Here is an 18,405-nt window from a genome sequence, read left to right as displayed (position 1 = left end):
ATAAAGATTGGAAACATATATTTTAACCCATATTTGAAATTATATTAATTCTTCTGATAAATCATATAAGGTTTTTAGAAGGTTACTAATGGCAAGAAGACAGAGCCAAAGCTAGTGTGTTTATTAAGATGGTGGATGTGGACAAGGTGTTCAAGGGTTTTGTTGATGATTATTTGCAAAATAGGCTTCATACTAAATTACACTAATAGTTTGTAGCGTAGGTGAACGCTTCAGGACAACATTTTTCATGTCTGTTTTCCCTAAACCTTTGTTATGACTTTTACCAAATTTTTGAATCAACTTTACTATAATTTTATGACATACCAGTAAGTATTATCTCAGAAAAGGAAATATAGATCAAAATCAGTGTTATGTCACTCTAGGGATGTAATCTCGGATCTAATAAAACAAAAGATTATCATTGTTCAATTAGAAGCAATAATGTCAATATGTAATTATGTATTGACAGAAGAGGAAAACTTGAACATAAGATATATTCTTTGCACCTTATTCTACACTAGTAGTTAGCAGTTAAACATCTCTGATGAAAAAACAATAGATCTACATTTGTATTTTGTGTACCATTCTATTTCAATGCTAAGTTAATTGTTCGGATAACTGTGGATTCTCTGTTCCATTTACCTCACACGTTTCTATTTCTGGAAGATGGGTCCAGCTAGTGTACAGGTGCAGACTGTATCTTGGATCTTCTTTGTGTTCTGGTGCTGTGACATACCTGTACATAAACACTGGCAGTTCATGAAGTCCAGTATTATGGAGATTTGTATGTAAAATTAGGATTCCACAACAAAGTACATATAGAAAAATAAATGGAAATGATGATTAAAATGATTTCCTTGTATTCGATGTCATTTTATCATGGTGTACAGATTTTTGAAGAGAGAAACTTTGCGAGAGGTGCTGAGAGATCAGCTGTTGAATATTTGCTTCTAGGCTATGTCGGAATACCTCCATGGAAACATATTGTTTACAAGCTCAATTACCTTTTCAGATTTCCAAATTAGATCTAATAGATTATATGCTGTGATTGATTTGTTTACATTAATTATACAGACAAATAAGGGCATGAAGTAGTAGACGGGAAATATTTTTCTGCTTTTATTTACCATTCTCTTAATTCATTAAAGATAAAAACCCGTATTTTCCAGATTATTGAACTACTGCAAATTTGAACAGCGCCACGCGCAGTGTTGATAATCTATTGTATAGATACCGAAAGATCTGCAACATGAGCAAGTGGTTATTATTCACGAGTTTTTAAAGAGTATAAACCCAAACAACAAAATTCAGTTATCCTTCCCCTGCTAATATGTATTATCTGAGCTGGAGGTGAATTGCCAGATAGATTAATTGATTGATTCGAAAGAAATTACGCTTCCTGATCTCAGCAGCTAGTCTGAGACGGTTTTCATCTGGCATGTAACTCACATTTTCACTCGCCATTTGCAATCTGCCAGCTAAAAATATATATACATTCTATAACGCGCACTCTTTAAATAACATTCACAAACGACGGATACCAAAGTATCACAAGCAGAATTCATCAACAACGTTCGCAATCACGTAACGTTTCGCCGGCAGTGACGCCATTGTGATTTTAGTGGTTGTCCCCTAACGTCAAAACAGAAGTGGGCGGGGCTTATCGGCCCGAATTGTCAATAACTAATCATATGATTTTTTTGTATAATACTGCCTTCTTTATTAGAACAGAATATAATACATAGTAAGTACAGAAATGTCCTTCTCAGTATTAAGACCTTCTGTCATGGTGGTTACAGTCCCGTATTAACCTTGCAAATTGGGTGCCGTTTGGACAACTTGATTGAACAAATGTAGTCTTTGTAAATATTTTGCTATTTAACAAAAATAATCCAGGGAGTTTCACATAAAATTATTTGTTCCTAATAAAAATGCATTCTGAATCCATCTGAAAATATGTATTTAGTTTATATATAACATATGTTATGTAATCTTCTTCAAGTATCTTCCCTAACTTTAAACATCTTTTTAACATTTGCAGAATGTAACATTTATCATTATATAATGCAAACTTTTCAGTGATATAAATATTGCCTAGATATGTAATTTCATGAGTTGTTTATCGGTTTGTATGTGACACTGACAAGGAAATAATGTTATTTGGTGTACAGAATGCGACACATTCAATAATATATTTTCATTCAAAATGTTCAAAGCGACCGACAGTTCTATTACAATTTGTTTTTAAGAGAATAGTATATGTGGCAAATATTATACAAGGGACGTAACTCTATTGTTGCTTCACAAGCATATTGCACCACGGAAGCAGGTATTGAGTAGGAAATCACAAAGTATTTAACAGCACAATATTACTGACACACACAATTCTGAAAGTCGCAGCCACAGAACAACATTCTTGAACTATTGCCAGAAAGTCGAGTGTCTCGTTTAATTGGTGAGAAGCCTTACACTTTCTGACAGTTGATGGGAAATCGTGTTATTCTGTCGTCAGGTTATTTTGGATAACATCTCAGGGAAACCTAACCTTTGACCGACGTGAACATACCGGCATTGTTAATACCGGATTTTCTTATTGATTATGATGTGTCTGCCAACAGTAAAAGTCCTTCTTTTACGAAACTATGTTTTCAAAGCAGGTGTCAAACTCAAAACCAGAAGATATTCTTCAGTATGTGTGATACAGACGTCTCACGGTAGCCCGACACCGACAACCAGACGCCGAAATTTACCCAGTGTGAAAACGCTGGTAAAGTGTCTGTCATTCTTGTAACCAATCGTTCATATGGTTTTCATGCTTAATGGTGAAGTGAACTTTGTTGAAATATAAACTTGTTACCGAAATAGTTCAGCCAAAAGTGATTTCCTGTCACTGCAATGTGACTTGTGAAAACAACATTCTTAACAACATTTTTCAATACATTTAAACGAATAAGTACTCATCAGTGTTAATCTCATGAAGTTAATAACCTTTCCGATGTCACTGAGATGAAATGTGTGTCAGTCACCATTATAATCAAAACAATATTTTAAGTAAATGCATTATCACCCTGGAGAACCCAAGCTGCCTAAAAGGTTAACAGTCATATGACTTACCACACAGGCTACCCATTCACTGTTGAGAGAACAGAGGTAATATGTAATATCTGACAAATGACCCCCTGCCATGTCAGCTTGCTTGCAGGATTAACAGGTTTAACCTCTATGGACCATGCGTTCAACCTTGATTATTTACAGACCGCAGTCATATAGCTGGAATATTGCTGAGTGTGGCGCTCTTAAACAAAGGAACATGATATTACAGTAATATTGATAAAAGCAGCATAAAATCATCCATACCCACCGCTAGCTCTTTGGGATTCATTATCTCTTTGCTGACTGCAAATGACTAGACCAGTAATGTTAGTCAAGATTTTGTATTGGAGGTTCAAAATGTATCGTAATGTGTTGTGATGTTGTTGATGGAAATGTAGGAATGAGAATTAACTTCATATCTTTGCCGACTTCCACTCAGGAATTACAGGAATATTTCGAAGGTGTTTGGCAAGTGTATAACATTAACCACAGGATAAAAATCACTATTTGAAATAACCCAATATACTGAGCATTCAGAAATCTTATTGCTATGTACATCATGGAAAGAATTAACCCTAATACTGAAAAACCATGCACCTTTGATATCTGTACCTGTATTCAGTAAATAACATCTTGAAAAAGATGGAAACTGGAATCCTCCTAGGAATGAGAGTTAAGTTTTGGTTACTTTTACCAATATTCCAGCAATGGGCTTGACACATTGTACCCACATGTGGAATCGAACCCAGATCTTTGGCGTGACAAGTGAAAGCTTTAACCACCAGGCTACCCCATCCCCCCAGGAACCACCTGAGATATGAAGTTAGTGTCCTATTTGCATAGTTTTCTTTCCAGGAGGAGACAAACGAAAATATCTGCGAAAAAGACACAAGTTGAGATTCAAGAATCAAGTATGAGTTACAGCCAAAACAGCTACAGTGACTACGGCTACAGCGACCCTGGCAACGCTGCAGGTGCCAGCCAGGCATACTTTAACCCCTATAACGGTCAGTACTACTACACGTACGACTACCAACAAGCATACCCTCAACAGGCTGTGTACGCCCAGCAGTACCCACAGTATCAATACCAGGATGCACAGTGGGTACAGGAACAGTCGATACCCTCCCATTCCTACAGGCAGAATCGTCCCAGGGGGCGTGGTGGAGGGGGACAAATTGCAAGAGGGAGGGGGTCATATTATCATAACCAGAACTATTATGGACAAAACCAAGTTTATTATAACCAAAATTTGTCCGATCAGCAATATTACGAAGCTAATTCTGGTGCAAGTTTATCAGAGGCGACTCAACTAAGTAACGGTTCGGCACAACAGCCCAACCAGGGACAAAGTAGAAGTGTAGAGTACAACAGTTCTACCTCAGGGAGTGCAAGAGATGGAAACTCAAGCCGTCCAAGATATGGGGGTGATCGTGGGGGGAAACGGAAGCAGTATAACTACAGTGGGAGGGGAAGATCGAATGAGGACAGGGGTAGGGCTTCTCCAGTCACAGACAGGACTGATGAAGCGAGGAGCGCAGGCAGTCAACCAAGGTCCAGCGACAAGAACAGACGTGATGACAGGAGAGAAGGGGTCGGACAGTCAGGTGTAAGGAGAGGGCAAGGTCACCGCATAGAGAAGGTCAAGGATGAAACACAGAGAGGTAAGAAGAAATAGCTGTTTTATGTCTTTGTCATCAGTAAAGGATAAACTTTGATTATGAATGTATGAACACTGGAGCTTGGGAAAACTACATTACATATTGTATCAAATTCACAGCAGGAATAGAAATGCAATATTTTCAAAGGGTGCCACAGCAATATTCCAGGAATGTCATGGCAGGGGACACCAGAAATGGGCTTGACACATTGTACCCATGATGGGAATGAAACCTGGGTCTGCAGCATGATGAGCGAATGCTTTAACCACTAGGCTACCCCACCACCCCTACCTGCTTCTGGAATATATTCTGGGCATTTGGGTAGCCTAGTTGTTAAAGGGTCCGCTCGTCACGTCGAAGGCCCTTCTTCAATTACCCACATGGGTACAATGTTTGAAGCCCGTTTCTGGTGTCCCCCGCCGTGGTGTGGCTGGAATATTGCTATAAAGGTGTAAAACCATACTCACTCACTCACTCCAGAATATGGCATAGTGTGGTATGAGAAAACAAAAAATAACAGCTGTTGTAGAAGTTGTTCTGTTTTATATGTAACTTTGGTAAATCATAAATGAATATTTTCTGTTGACCAGGATCGCTGTTGGACCAGCTGTCCCGCGGCAAGTATGAGTGTATGGTGTGCTATGACAATGTGCGATGTGAACACGCCATCTGGGGCTGCGGCAACTGTTTCCATGTCTTCCATCTTCACTGCATCAAGAAGTGGGCACGAACATCCACTGTCACAGAGAGAGACGGTGAGAAACTGTAAGAAGGTGTAAGCTGCAAAAAGTTGGAATGGTGATGTCATTTTCAAAAGAAAGAACCTTCGGTGACATAGCTTCTCGAGGCGAAGCAAGAGTTGATAGAAACAAGTAGTTCACTGATTACTGATCAATGTTACAGATGGATTATATTATCTTGTCTATTTATTTGTTTGTTTACACTAGAAAATACTAGACAATACGTTTAGCGTTACTGATCAATGCAAGTTTGTTATATTTTTACAATATATTTGACAGGATATTTGTAACGACTATGCTTCAATGCATATTCAGGGCTCAAGATAATTTTTCAACAGAACTAGAACTAATACATCATTGAAATGTTGTTCATACCCCTCTCTTGTTTCAATCTTTCAGGCAGTGTTACAGGCTGGAGGTGTCCGGCTTGCCAGAATGTCACAGAAAAAGTGCCTAACCAGTACCGCTGCTACTGTGGTAAGTGTGTGCAGGTTTCGTCTTTGTCATAACATCATGGAGAAAGTGTCCAACCAGAACCACTGCTACAGTGGTGATTGTGTGCAGGTGCCCCTCTTGTAAAAATGTCAAAGAACAGGTGCCAAGCCTGTATTGCTCCTACTGTGGTAAATGTGTGAGGATGTTGTGCTTGCCAGAACTTCATGGAGAAAGTGCTGAATCAGAACCATTGCTACAGAGGTAAATGCATGCTCGTCCCTTTCTTGTCAAAATGTTTGGGAAATCGTGCCTAACCACTACTACTGCTACTGTGCAATATAACAGAGATTGTATGTTCCAGGAAAGGTGCGAGACCCAGCATACAGTCAGTATGAGACTCCTCACAGCTGTGGGGAGGTGTGTCACAAGAAGAGGAAGGGGGATTGTCCTCATCCTTGTACTTTGTGAGTAGACTTCACTGCTATTAACTTCTCTGAGTGGCATTTTAGAAGCTGGGAAGTACTTGATAGACAAACTTTATGGAAAACAAGTTTGTATGTTTTTGACTGCCATTGTTCAATGTGGTACTTTTCAGTAGAGTTATGTCCCTTCACTGCCCTTGTAGGTAAGTAGGTAGAGTTATTTCCCTTTATTGCCCTTGTCCTTTGTGATTAGAGTTATGTCCCCTCACTGCCCTTTTGCTTTGAGAATAGAATTATGTCCCCTCACAGCCGTTGTGCTTTGTGAATAGAGTTATGTCCCCTGACAGCCGTTGTGCTTTGTGAATAGAGTTATGTCCCCTGACAGCCGTTGTGCTTTGTGAATAGAGATATGTCCCCTCACAGCCCTTGTACTTTGTGAGTAGAGTTACGTCTCTTCACTGCCCTTGTACTTTGTGAGTAGAGTTACGTCTCTTCACTTCCTTCGCCATTAAATTCTCTTTGTGCCTTTTGAGACAGTGGGGTAGCCAAGTGGTTAAAGCATTCGCTCGTCATGCTGAAGGCCCGGATTAGATATCCCATATGGGTACAATGTGTGAAGTTCATTTCTTGTGTCCCCGCCATGATGTTGCTGGAATATTGCTAAAAGCAGCATAAAACCATACTCACTCATTATGTGGCTTATGCCTTAAGATTAGCATCAAATACACTTTTAAAAGACATATAATGCAAAACGACATATAAAGCAAACAACCAGAGGAAAAGTACTTGTTCAGCATAATTTGTTTCATAATTCAGCTTCTGGGAAACAGTATTGACATTGTTATGCATCATGTGCCAAGTTCTCAGCATCATTCCCACTGTCTGTTTCCACCCCTCAGGCTCTGCCACCCAGGACCATGCCCGCCATGCAGTGCTACTGTCAACAGAACCTGTGATTGTGGAAAATCAAAGTAAGGACACTGAAATACAAAAGAATTATCATCTAAAGTTGCTTCATCTCAGCTAGCAGAAGATCCTATAGTTCCCCAGTATTTTATGCTTGACCAAAATGGGGATTGTGTTGCAACTGAATCTGGTAGTTCTTGAGTTCACATGTAAGCACTGGTTATTACTGTTTATGAACAGAAAAAGTTGAAAAAGCTATCAAGGATCGTTAATACACATGCCACCTTATTTTTTTTTATCGAACATATCGGCTAAAACTTGAAACACCTCAGTGAGCCTCAGAGTCTTAAAACCTGTGAAGATCCGGGTTAGAATATTGATCTTCGGTAACCCATGCTTGTCCTAAGAGTCTACTAATGGGATCGGGTCGGTCAGGCTTGCTGGCTTGGTTGACGCATGTCATCGGTTCCCAATGGCGCAGATCGATGCTCATGCTGTTGATCACTGGATTGTCTGGTCCAGACTCGATTATTTACAGACCGCCGCATATAGCTGGAATATTGCTGAGTGCGGCGTAAAACTAAACTCACTCACTCACTCACTCAAAGTCTTAAACTTTTATTGACTCGAGTTGATGTATTTGATATTAAAATATACTCTGGTGATATTCTCTATGATTTTCCTTGCCCTGCTAATGACCTAGTCTGACTGTAGATTTCCATGTGATTACATAAAGCCATTATTCGTTGTGTCCAGAAATCTGGTGCGGTGTGGTCACGACACCAGCTACAAGTGCGAGGCTGTCTGTGGCAAGTCCCTCAACTGTGGCAAACATGACTGCCAGAAGGTGTGCCACAAGGGAGACTGCCACGCTTGTGAGGAGAAAGTCACACAGGGTATGTTGATGTAGCTCTGATCTGGAACATTTGGATCTCAATATGGCTGAACTGTCCATTTATCACTCTGAAGGCCTGGGTTTCCTTACACTTTTTTTTTTTTCTTTTTTTTTTTTTTTTTTTCTATGTGAACATCACTGTATGAAATGTATTGAACTGTAATATGAGGATGGGAATGAGAATGTAAATCATTTAAGTATCTTCTTTTGAAATAGTAAATAATAGTTTGATTATATTTGTTAATGCAGTTAACAAAGACATCTTGCAAAAAAATCAGTCAGTTACCAAATATAGTGAGTGTCTTCATAAAACCCAAACTTGTCGTAAGAAGATTGGGTGGTTGACTTAGTTGATACAAGTCATCTTATCCCAAATGTGTAAATCAATGCTCATGCTGTTGATCACTGGATTGTTTGGATCTCTGGATTGTTTGGCGTCAAACAACAGAAAAACAAATACGCTTGATTTTACTTTTAGGTTTAAAAGTTTATGTCATGGAACCAGTGTAGGTCCGGGTTAGAATGAACCTTCAGCCCATGCTTGTCATAAGAGGCGACTAACGGGATCGAGTGGTCATGCTCGTTGGCTTAGCTGACACATGTCATCGATTCCCAATTGAGCAGGTTGATGCTCATGCTGTTGATTGTCTGGTCCAGACTCGATTTCTTACAGACCGCCGCCACATAGCTGGAATATTGCTGAGTGCGGCATAAAACTAAACTCACTCACTCACTTAAGTCATGGACTTGAAAAGGTGTTGAGATTACCTTGAATTTGGAGTTTTAAGGTTTGTATGAACCATGAGCTGACTCACTGACCTACCTGTATGTTACAGGGTGTTATGGCGACCATAGTCAGAGGACAGTACTCTGTGGCAGTGATGAGTCAAGAGAGGTGTCCTACTCCTGTGATGAGGAATGTAGACGGTAAGTGCATGGAGCTTGTCATGAATATACATCTGAGACCAAACTATGTTTTCTCCAACCAAGATATATGTAGTCATGGCCAGAGGCAAGATCAAAGCCGACAGCAATATAAAACAAAATATTGCAGTTTTCTTTTGCAACATAAAGATCTTGATCTTGGAAAATCATGTTTATCATTTCCCAGTATTCATGTCAGTTACCATTACTGTGTGTTGAGAGATGGTTATTTATTTGGCCTTAAAAAACAATGTTGTGGTTCCTATTACCCGACCGACCATTGAATTCTGGTGCCGATCCTATTTTTTTAGCGGTATGAATAAAATATGCATTCAGATAACATTGTTTTTTCCTGGCACAGACGGACATCGATCATTCTGATAGAGAAACTTGACATGATGGCTGCAAGCTTACTTCTTCCAAAAAAAATGTAAAAAATCAAGATCCTACTTACCTACCCTAAATTTTAAAGAGTTGTAATCGGAACCACAACATTTTTTTTATTTGGCCTTAGTAGGTGTTTCAGTTTCCAGAAAAAAAGTTCAAGTTGTCCATTTTGTATTGTAGAATTGTTTACTAATCATAATGACATTATTTAACCACATTACTTTTGTATAAATATGTAAGTGCTAAAATGGGTAAGATCGCAGTTCTAAAGAAATTTAAATTATATGTTGTTTACACTATAAAGATGCAGGTTTGAGAGATATGAAATAGCAAAGGTTAAGCTTGATTGATAATCAAGAACCTCCATTTGAATTCCCCACATGGATACAATGTGTGAAGCCCATTTCTGGTGTCCCCCGCCGTGATGTTGCTGGAATATTGCTAAAAGCAGCGTAAAACCAAACTCAGTCAGTCAGTCAGTCAGTCCATTTGAATTGTTCGTTAGCAACCCATGATTATAATAACAGGCAACTTTTTGTATCAAGTGATTTATGCATGTCGTATACCCCTTGCTTTGATTGATACACACGATGTTAATCATTTTATTCGTTTGGTCCAGACTCAGTCAATTAGAGACCTCTGTCATTTAGCTGGGATATTGCAGATTGTGACTTCTACAACAAAAAACAAAAATGATGTTATGCTTTTAGATTTTATGAACACTTCAGGTGAAACCAATTTTGCACTTGACTTGTTTTGCTGATTGTCCTGACCAATGGTCCTTGTGTCCCCAGGGCCCTCAAGTGTGGCACTCACACATGTGAACAGCCGTGTCACCCTGGGGAGTGTGGCAGGTGCCCCCTCCTCCCAGATATTGTCACACACTGCCAGTGTGGCCAGACTCTCCTTACTGACCTCCCTGACGGTCAGCGCTCAAGCTGTGCTGACCCCATCCCTGTCTGTGATAAAGTATGCTCAAAGCCTCTGACTTGCGGCCCAAAAGGTAAAGTTGAAGTATTTATTATTTTTTCTTATCCTGACTCATGATCTTTTGCTTATCTCCCTTTTCCTTGCGAATAGTAGTGGAACACTTGAATCCTTTGAAGTTCCCGAGGCGGACGTAAAAATACACTCACCCACGAGTTACCTCCCTTTTCCCGCGTAAACAGTCATATGACCAGCCTTACTTGTCACTCTCCCCCTTTCGCCCAAGATGATGTCGATGATGGAACGTTGCTTCGTGCAGGAGAAAGCTGCTACGAAGACCACTATGATGACTAGTAGCCTGCGTGAAGATTCAGCAGTCTCTCTAATGCACTTGGAAGAAGAGGGAAGCCTGCGTGAAGGCTCACGCACCCGACGATCTTCCCCAACTGAAGTTAGGAGCCTGGACAACGCTACCAACGTCAGCTCAGTCTTTGACGTCCCTGAAGGAACCGCTAAGAATTCTCCATGCAGAAGCAGATTGAAGCATTCTCCCGAACCCTACAGACGTCGTAGATACAGGTCATCATCACCATTGGACTCAGACGCACATCGAGAACGTGAACGCAGGCACTCCACATCTTACAGAGGGAAACTACGTCTAAGAATCAACCTTCACGAAGGCCTAGAGAGAGATCTCAAGACTCCAGGAAGGATACACGATCACATCGGGATCGTTCACCGAGGCGCAATTCGTCATACAGATCTTCACACAGAGCGGGAGATGTCTACTACAACCATCCCCGACAGAGTGGATGTTACACCCAGAAGCGTTCCGGTTCGTCATACGGACAATAGGATCTCAGGCATGGGCAACAGACGCTTTAAGCATCTCATGGGAAGGACTAAGCGCTTATGCGTTTCCACCTCCAGCACTACTACCACAAGTAATACAGAAAATCAAGCAGACGACAACGCTGCAACTGATTTTGGTCACGCCCTTTTGGCCAGCGAGGGTACCTCATACAAGAACTCGGAAGTCCAACCCTGAAACTACCAGAGTGGTCGAACCTGCTCGTCCATCCACACACCAAGCAAGCTCATGGGAATCCGGCATTGTTCCAGCTACACACGTGTAGCGTATCAAGGCTTGCCTGAAGACTAGAGGGTACTCCGCCAGAGCAGCGAAAGCAGTAACAATAGCTCTACGCGGATCAACTCGCAACGATGAGAAGTGGCAGAGATTTGAACAGTATGCAATGAGGAAAGGCTGTACAGTGGTAAAAGCAACCCATCCTCAAGTGGCGGAATACCTGTGTCATCTGCGACAGACGAGACACTTAAAAGGTTCAACACTCTCAACGTTATCACCTGGAAACCGGGTGTCATGCTGACCAAAGTACCAGAGATACTGGCACTACTACGCTCTTTCGAGTTGGAAGACCAACAAAAGAAATTCAAGGCTCCTGCCTGGGATCTCAACATAGTTCTACAACATCTCACCAGTGATGCCTACGAGCCTCTAGAACGGACATCCTTTGAACTACTTTGAACTACTGACGCTGTTCCTGATCGCCTTAGCAACAGCAGCACGGATGTCAAAAATTCATGCTCTGGACTTTGAACGAACACGATTTGAATCAAGACATCGTGACATCGTACATCTAGGACTGAAATGGGATTTTATTGCTAAGAACCAACTGCCCGGCCAGCCTGACAGACAGTTTCACATCCCAGCACTCTCTACAGTCTATCCTTATGCCCTGTCAGAGCACTAAAAGTCTACCTACAAAGGACAAAAACAAGGAGACAAAAATTCAAGCGCCCATTCATCCCCTTATCCACTGAGACGCCCACGGAAGTCTCACGGACAACGATATCGATATGGATGAGAGCAGTTATACTAAGGGCCTACAAAGCAGCAGGACTTGAGCCTCCACGTGCCTCCAATCCTTACGAAGTCAGAGCCCTGGCGTCTACACTTGCTCTGCATGGAAACTGCTCGATTACAACAATAATGGAGGGCTGCTTTTGGAAATCAGAAATGGTGTTTGCCAACCACTACCTCAGAGACATTGCCACCGAAGACGCCTCAGGCATTCACCAGTTTGGGCCACTTGTTGTAGCACAACAACTAATGGATCTACAAAGGCGCTGGGAAAATATCACCCTTTTATCACGTGACTTGTGAAAACCAACGCTCTGGAGAGCAAATGATTAAAGTCCATGCACACGTCAAGGACAGACTAGCATGAGTGATAGACCCTGTACTTGTATAGGACATCCTCGTACATGAAGAAGGGTCGCATCTCCACTTGATGCGCGCATCAAGAGATGGAGTTGCAATAGATAACTAATGGAACATTAGTATATCTAAAATCCACACCAAAATGTCAGGAGAAGTTTCGGAAGAAATCTGACAAGTTGTGGTTCCCCCCCCGACTCATCAGATGGAAGTTGGAAGAACAGAATCATCAGCAGTGCCGTCATAAGTTCCCATGGGGGGTTATACAGGACGCAAAACAGCAGCCAGAGAATCCAGAAGTGGCCTGACCCACCACCGATTCTGACGAATTCTGCAAGCATTTAGCATGAGTCAGGATAAGGATAAATATGTAATTTTCTGACTAAAATTGATATTTTATACTTATCCTGACTCATGAGGTCAGCCCTCCCAACCTCCCCTCTTATGACACTCTGGATTTCCCTGTAAATCCGGGTGTCGGGCATACATACGGAGCGAGTGACAAAACATGGCCGGTCAGGTGACCAAAAGGGAGGCAAGGGAGGTAACTCTTGGGTGAGTGGTGATATTATGTCCGGTTTTTAGAAGGGAACTTCAAGGGATTTCAAGTGTTCCACTATCATTCGCAAGGAGAAGGAGACAAGCATTTAGCATGAGTCAGGATAAGTATAAAATATCAATTTTAGTCAGAAAATTACATTATTATTTTGTTCAAATATAATGTGGGACCTTCGTTTCATGAGCCAGCTAGCTGGCTCATGAAATATTACCGTATATTACCGTAGATAAGTCAATGTCATAGATAAGCAGAGGTCCTACCATTAAAGTCTGTATCAAAATGGTATGTCCCGTACATGAGCCAAACTACCAACCTTCATTCATCTCGTCGTGGTGGCCCGATCACTGACTCAAAATGTGTACAGCTGATTGCTATTTCCGGCTTTGTGTACGGGACAAATACACATGGTAATCTTAATCCTTGCATAAGACGATGCCTAGCAAAAACAAATGAAAACTGAAAAGGTACATCATCTTGTCTTGTGATGTTTGATTACAAATATGACATCTTTAGTGACAAAGTCGTTTTCTTTAACGCGAAACGATATGATTTGGTTTTCTTACCACCAGAAAAAAAAATTGACGAAAGTGTAACCCATAGATAAGCCGACCCCCTTCTTCACCCTGCTTTTTTTGGTCCTCAAAATTCAGCTTATCTATGGTAATATATGGTAATCCATAGCAAGGCAAAATTCTCTTTTGCATAATGAACTGCAGGGATAGTCTGATGAAATCTGAATTGATTTGACCAGAGTATTGTAACTGTATTTGAATTTCAAGTCTTGTTTTAAGTGTATTCTGTTTTATGGTGACTGTTAGGGTAAATATCCTAAAAATATCAAACATATTGTTGCAAAGATGAATAGGAAAGTTTATATGACATTTGTAAACCACTGAGTATTTACACCTATTAATTCTGCAGATGCCCCTCATAAATGTGAGCGTCCTTGTCACACTGGAGACTGTGGCCCATGTGAAGGGGAGACAACTCTGAGGTGTCACTGTGGGGCCAAGGAGAAGGTTTTCTCTTGTTCTGAGACAACTAAATTTACAGGTAAGCTTTTTTAAATTCGGTGTTTGAAGGTTTTCCAAGCAAGAGAGTTGATTGGGAGCAATGTGTTAAATATTACCTAAAAGGGATAGTCATTAGGAATTAGTACCCAGCAGCTTGTGCTGAGTTATTGTGTCGTTTTATAGTACTCCACAATGTTCTATATATCTCCTCCTCTCACTCAGGTGGGACAGACCGCCTCCGTGGTGTAGTGGTTAGAGCGTCCGCCCCCGAGAGCGGAAGGTCGCGGGTTCGATCCCCGACCGCGTCATACCAAGTGACGTTAAAATATGGTACTTGTTGGTCCTTGCCTGGCGCTCGGCATTAATGGGTACAACAAGGACTGGTCGGCTCGGAGTCAGTATAATGTGTCTGAGTGGGGTATTCATTCTTCACTGTGGCATGGTATCTCAGTGGGCTAGCACTATAAAACTAGCTTAAGTCTGGGCTAGTACAAGCACCCGCACATACACAAACACACGCATGCACGTCGTCATATGAGCGAAATATTCTCAAGAACGACGTTAAACCCAATTCCCCCACCACCTCAGGTGGGACAGTAGCCTAGTGGTTAAAGCGTTCGCTCGTCACGCCGAAGACATGGGTTCGTTTCCGCACATGAATAGAATGTTAGAAGCCCATTTCTGGTGTCCCCTGCCATGATATTGCTTGAATATTGCTAAAAATGGGGTAAAACCCAAATCACTCAATCACTCATTCTCGCTCAGGTTTATCTGATACAGACATGAAGATCCAGGTTTGAATTGATCTTCAGTAACCCATGCTTGTCGTAAGAGGCGACTAAAAGGATCGGGTGGTCAGGCTTGCTGGTTGACACATGTCATCGTATCCCAATTGCGTAGATAGATGCTCATGCTGTAGATCACTGGATTGTCTGGTCCAGACCGCTGCCATATAGCTGGAATATTGCTGAGTGCAGCATAAAACTCAACTCACTCATCGTGATATAAGTGGTATATTGCTATGTCCAAATCAAACAGCAAACAAACAATGTAGATTATTTATATTTACTTGTGTTTTGTAGTTGATAAACCTTACAAATGTGAGCGGCGTTGCACTAAGAAGAAGTTGTGTAGTCGTCACAAATGCACTGAAACCTGCTGTACGGTAAGAATCTTTCGGGAGCTCAAGGCATGAATCACATGCTCAGTAGACTATATATTAGCTATTTCATGTTACATACACAGAAAGAAATGACAATCTATTCTGTTAAGCAGTGGTCTCACAGTCCCTGAATCACATTATTTTCCCTGCTGCCTAATCTTCCCTACAATGCTAAAGCCCTAAATGAAGCAAGTCTAGATTTCCCCAGGTTCCTAATCTCCAAACCCACTGGGCTCCTTTTCAATTTAAATGAGTCTATTTGTTACCACCAAAATTACATATATTCAGGGACTAAGCATTATTCTATGGTTAGACACACAGACAAAGTTTAAAGTTCACAATTATTTTTTTATGACTTGTGCTCATGACTTAGTAATCATATTTTCATCAACGTATACGTATTGCATCCCAAAGACTCATATGTTCTCAATTTCAATGCCTGTGTGATGCATTCTTTTCACTGGCTAAATCTCTGGTTTATCTGTGTTTTCCAGAGAGATATTCACATCTGTGAAGTGACATGCAGCAAGAAGCTCAAGTGTGGCCGCCATAAGTGTAAGGCACTGTGTCACCGTGGCAACTGTCAGCCCTGTCTTGTTGCAGGTAAGTCTTTAACAGTACATACCTCCATACGGTATACACAGTATTGAGTGCCAGGGCGGATCCAGGATTTTGAAAGGAGATGGTGTGTGTGTGTGTGTGTGCGCGTGAGTGCGTGCGTGCATGAGCACACACACACACTTTTCTGGATCCGCCCCTGTAGTACCCTGCTTCAATTAAAGCCCCGGTCTAACTTCTAGACTTATCTGTTATTAATCTTTAAATGTGCTTTCTAATAAGACTGATCAGTCCATTTTTAATTTTGTGTGTCACATTTTATATAGGAAACAGCAGTACAGAGGCTATATATGATTGCCTTGTAACTATTACTGAGAGAAAGTATAAGTTCATAGCCTATCAATGGATGTGTGAAAAAAAAAATTGTTCCCTTATGCAGAATCTCTGAACACAAATTTATAGGCTAGATTTGGGTTTTTAGAAGTAAATATTATTAAGTGCCTGGATGCCTATTACAGCAAATATGGTAATCAAATTGTACACAACCAGCACCTGACAACTCTACAGCAATGACACACATGTCTCAAAATCAGTGTTTAGTTGCTGTTATGTTCAAGTTACTGTGTAAAATCTGTCAGGTTTTGACGAGCTATCATGCCACTGTGGAGCTGAGATCATCTTCCCTCCCATACCATGCGGTACACGCCCACCAGAGTGTCACAGAACCTGTGTCCGAACCCACACTTGTCAACATCCAGGTGAGTTGGTCTTCCTCCTGTGTCATTTCTAGTATGACCATTTTCAGGGAACTGGGCCCAGTTGTCTCTTACCCTATGTTGAGTTGCCTCCCTTAGCTGTGATAGGATCAGATGATCCTTGATCTCTGTTTTGTCTGCTCAGTACCTGAGTTCATTGGTTTAAATTGTTTGAAAGCTGACCTGAAACAGATCCACATTGCCTCTCTGCATGTCACTCCACAAACTATGTTAAACACACTCATTTAAACTCAGAATTAATTGTTTTGTAATGTTATTATACTGTTATAACATCTACATTCTGTTGTCTACAGTTCGCCATAACTGCCACAGTGACAGTGTGTGCCCACCCTGCACTCAGCTGACAGAGAAGCTGTGTATGGGAGGACATGAGGTAAGATCACAAGCTCTTTACAGGAGTGAGTGAGTGAGTTTAGTTTCACGCAGCACTCAGCAATATTCCAGCTATATGTCAGCAGTCGGTAAATAATCGAGTCTGGATCAGACAATCCAGTGATCAACAGCATGAGCATCGATCTGCGCAATTGGGAACCGATGACATGTGTCAGCGAGCCTGACCACCCGATCCCGTTAGTTGCCAAGCATGGGTTACTGAAGGTTCATTCTAACCCAACCCTTCACGGGTTCCTTACAGGAACATATTATTATATAAGTGTGTCATCATTAAGGCTAGATGCTAACTGATTTAACTACGTATTCAAAAATGTATAAATACTGTGCTTATTCAAAAGTCATCTGTGTTTCTTAATGTGTTTGTGAGCACCATACCCAAGCTAGGTTTGCAAAATGGTACATCTTTGATCGCCTTCACTTTGTGCTTTCTGACCATGAGTTGACTTGCCATCTTAGAAGTGAAATACTGTTTTATGCACTGAATTTTAGTATAAGTATATTTTATGCCTTTTTAGCAATATCAATAGCGGGGAACACCAGAAAGGGGCATCACACATTGTACCCATGTGTGGAATCGAACCCAGGTCTTCAGCGTGATGAGCAAACACTTTAACCACAAGGCTACCCCACCGCTCTGCAAGCAGCATTGAACACAGGTCACAAACTCAATGGGTGGTGGGGTAGCCAAGTGGTTAAAGTGTTTGCTCATCACGCTGCAGACCTGGGTTCGATTCCCACATGGGTACAATGTGTGAAGCCCATTTCTGGTGTCGCCCGCCGTGATATTGCTGGAATATTGCTAAAAGCGGCGTAAAACTAACTCACTCACTCACTTTCTATGTTCATAGGTATTTTTATCTGTTTTGTCAGTCAGTCATTTCATTGAGCTGTAAACATTTCCTGATTCAGACTCGCAAGAACATCCCGTGTCACATGACCGACATATCCTGTGGGCTACCGTGTGGTAAACTGCTAACATGTGGGATACACAAGTGTCTGCGTATCTGTCACAAGGTAAGCCCCATCAGCAGGTTCACAGCACTCTGTTCGTTGTTTAACTCCGCACTCAGCCATATACCAGCTATAAGGCGGCGGTCTGTAAATAATTGAGTCCGGACCAGACAATCCAGTGATCAACAGCATGAGCATCGATCTGCGCAACTTGGATATGATGACATGTGTCAACACCAAGTCAGCGAGTCTGACTACCCGATCCTGTTAGTCACCACCGTAAGCATGGGTTACTGAAGACCAATTCGAACACCAGGCCCTGATTTCTCGAAACAAACAAACTTTTTGACTTAAGTTAAAG

At 41.3% G+C, this 18,405-nt stretch overlaps 1 protein-coding gene across 1 annotated transcript in view; it reads left to right on the top strand.

The window, feature by feature from the left end:
• The first annotated feature begins 2,289 nt into the window (after positions 1 to 2,289).
• LOC124264882 (transcriptional repressor NF-X1-like) overlaps positions 2,290 to 18,405 on the top strand; it is a 30,531-nt gene continuing 14,415 nt past the window's right edge. The window contains exons 1-15 of the mRNA XM_046699656.1: positions 2,290 to 2,329; positions 3,949 to 4,757; positions 5,345 to 5,509; positions 5,894 to 5,971; positions 6,291 to 6,393; positions 7,251 to 7,322; positions 8,014 to 8,153; positions 8,989 to 9,079; positions 10,258 to 10,466; positions 14,113 to 14,244; positions 15,287 to 15,369; positions 15,861 to 15,969; positions 16,563 to 16,682; positions 16,994 to 17,073; positions 18,003 to 18,107. Coding sequence (XP_046555612.1) covers positions 4,007 to 4,757; positions 5,345 to 5,509; positions 5,894 to 5,971; positions 6,291 to 6,393; positions 7,251 to 7,322; positions 8,014 to 8,153; positions 8,989 to 9,079; positions 10,258 to 10,466; positions 14,113 to 14,244; positions 15,287 to 15,369; positions 15,861 to 15,969; positions 16,563 to 16,682; positions 16,994 to 17,073; positions 18,003 to 18,107 — 2,238 coding nt within the window. The 5' untranslated portion in view covers positions 2,290 to 2,329; positions 3,949 to 4,006. The remainder of the gene's footprint in view (positions 2,330 to 3,948; positions 4,758 to 5,344; positions 5,510 to 5,893; positions 5,972 to 6,290; positions 6,394 to 7,250; positions 7,323 to 8,013; positions 8,154 to 8,988; positions 9,080 to 10,257; positions 10,467 to 14,112; positions 14,245 to 15,286; positions 15,370 to 15,860; positions 15,970 to 16,562; positions 16,683 to 16,993; positions 17,074 to 18,002; positions 18,108 to 18,405) is intronic.

This window comes from Haliotis rubra, unplaced genomic scaffold, assembly GCF_003918875.1.
Source record: "Haliotis rubra isolate DU_JTF1 unplaced genomic scaffold, ASM391887v1 Scf95, whole genome shotgun sequence".
Classification (NCBI taxonomy): domain Eukaryota; kingdom Metazoa; phylum Mollusca; class Gastropoda; order Lepetellida; family Haliotidae; genus Haliotis; species Haliotis rubra.
This window is presented reverse-complemented; position numbering and strand designations above follow the sequence as displayed.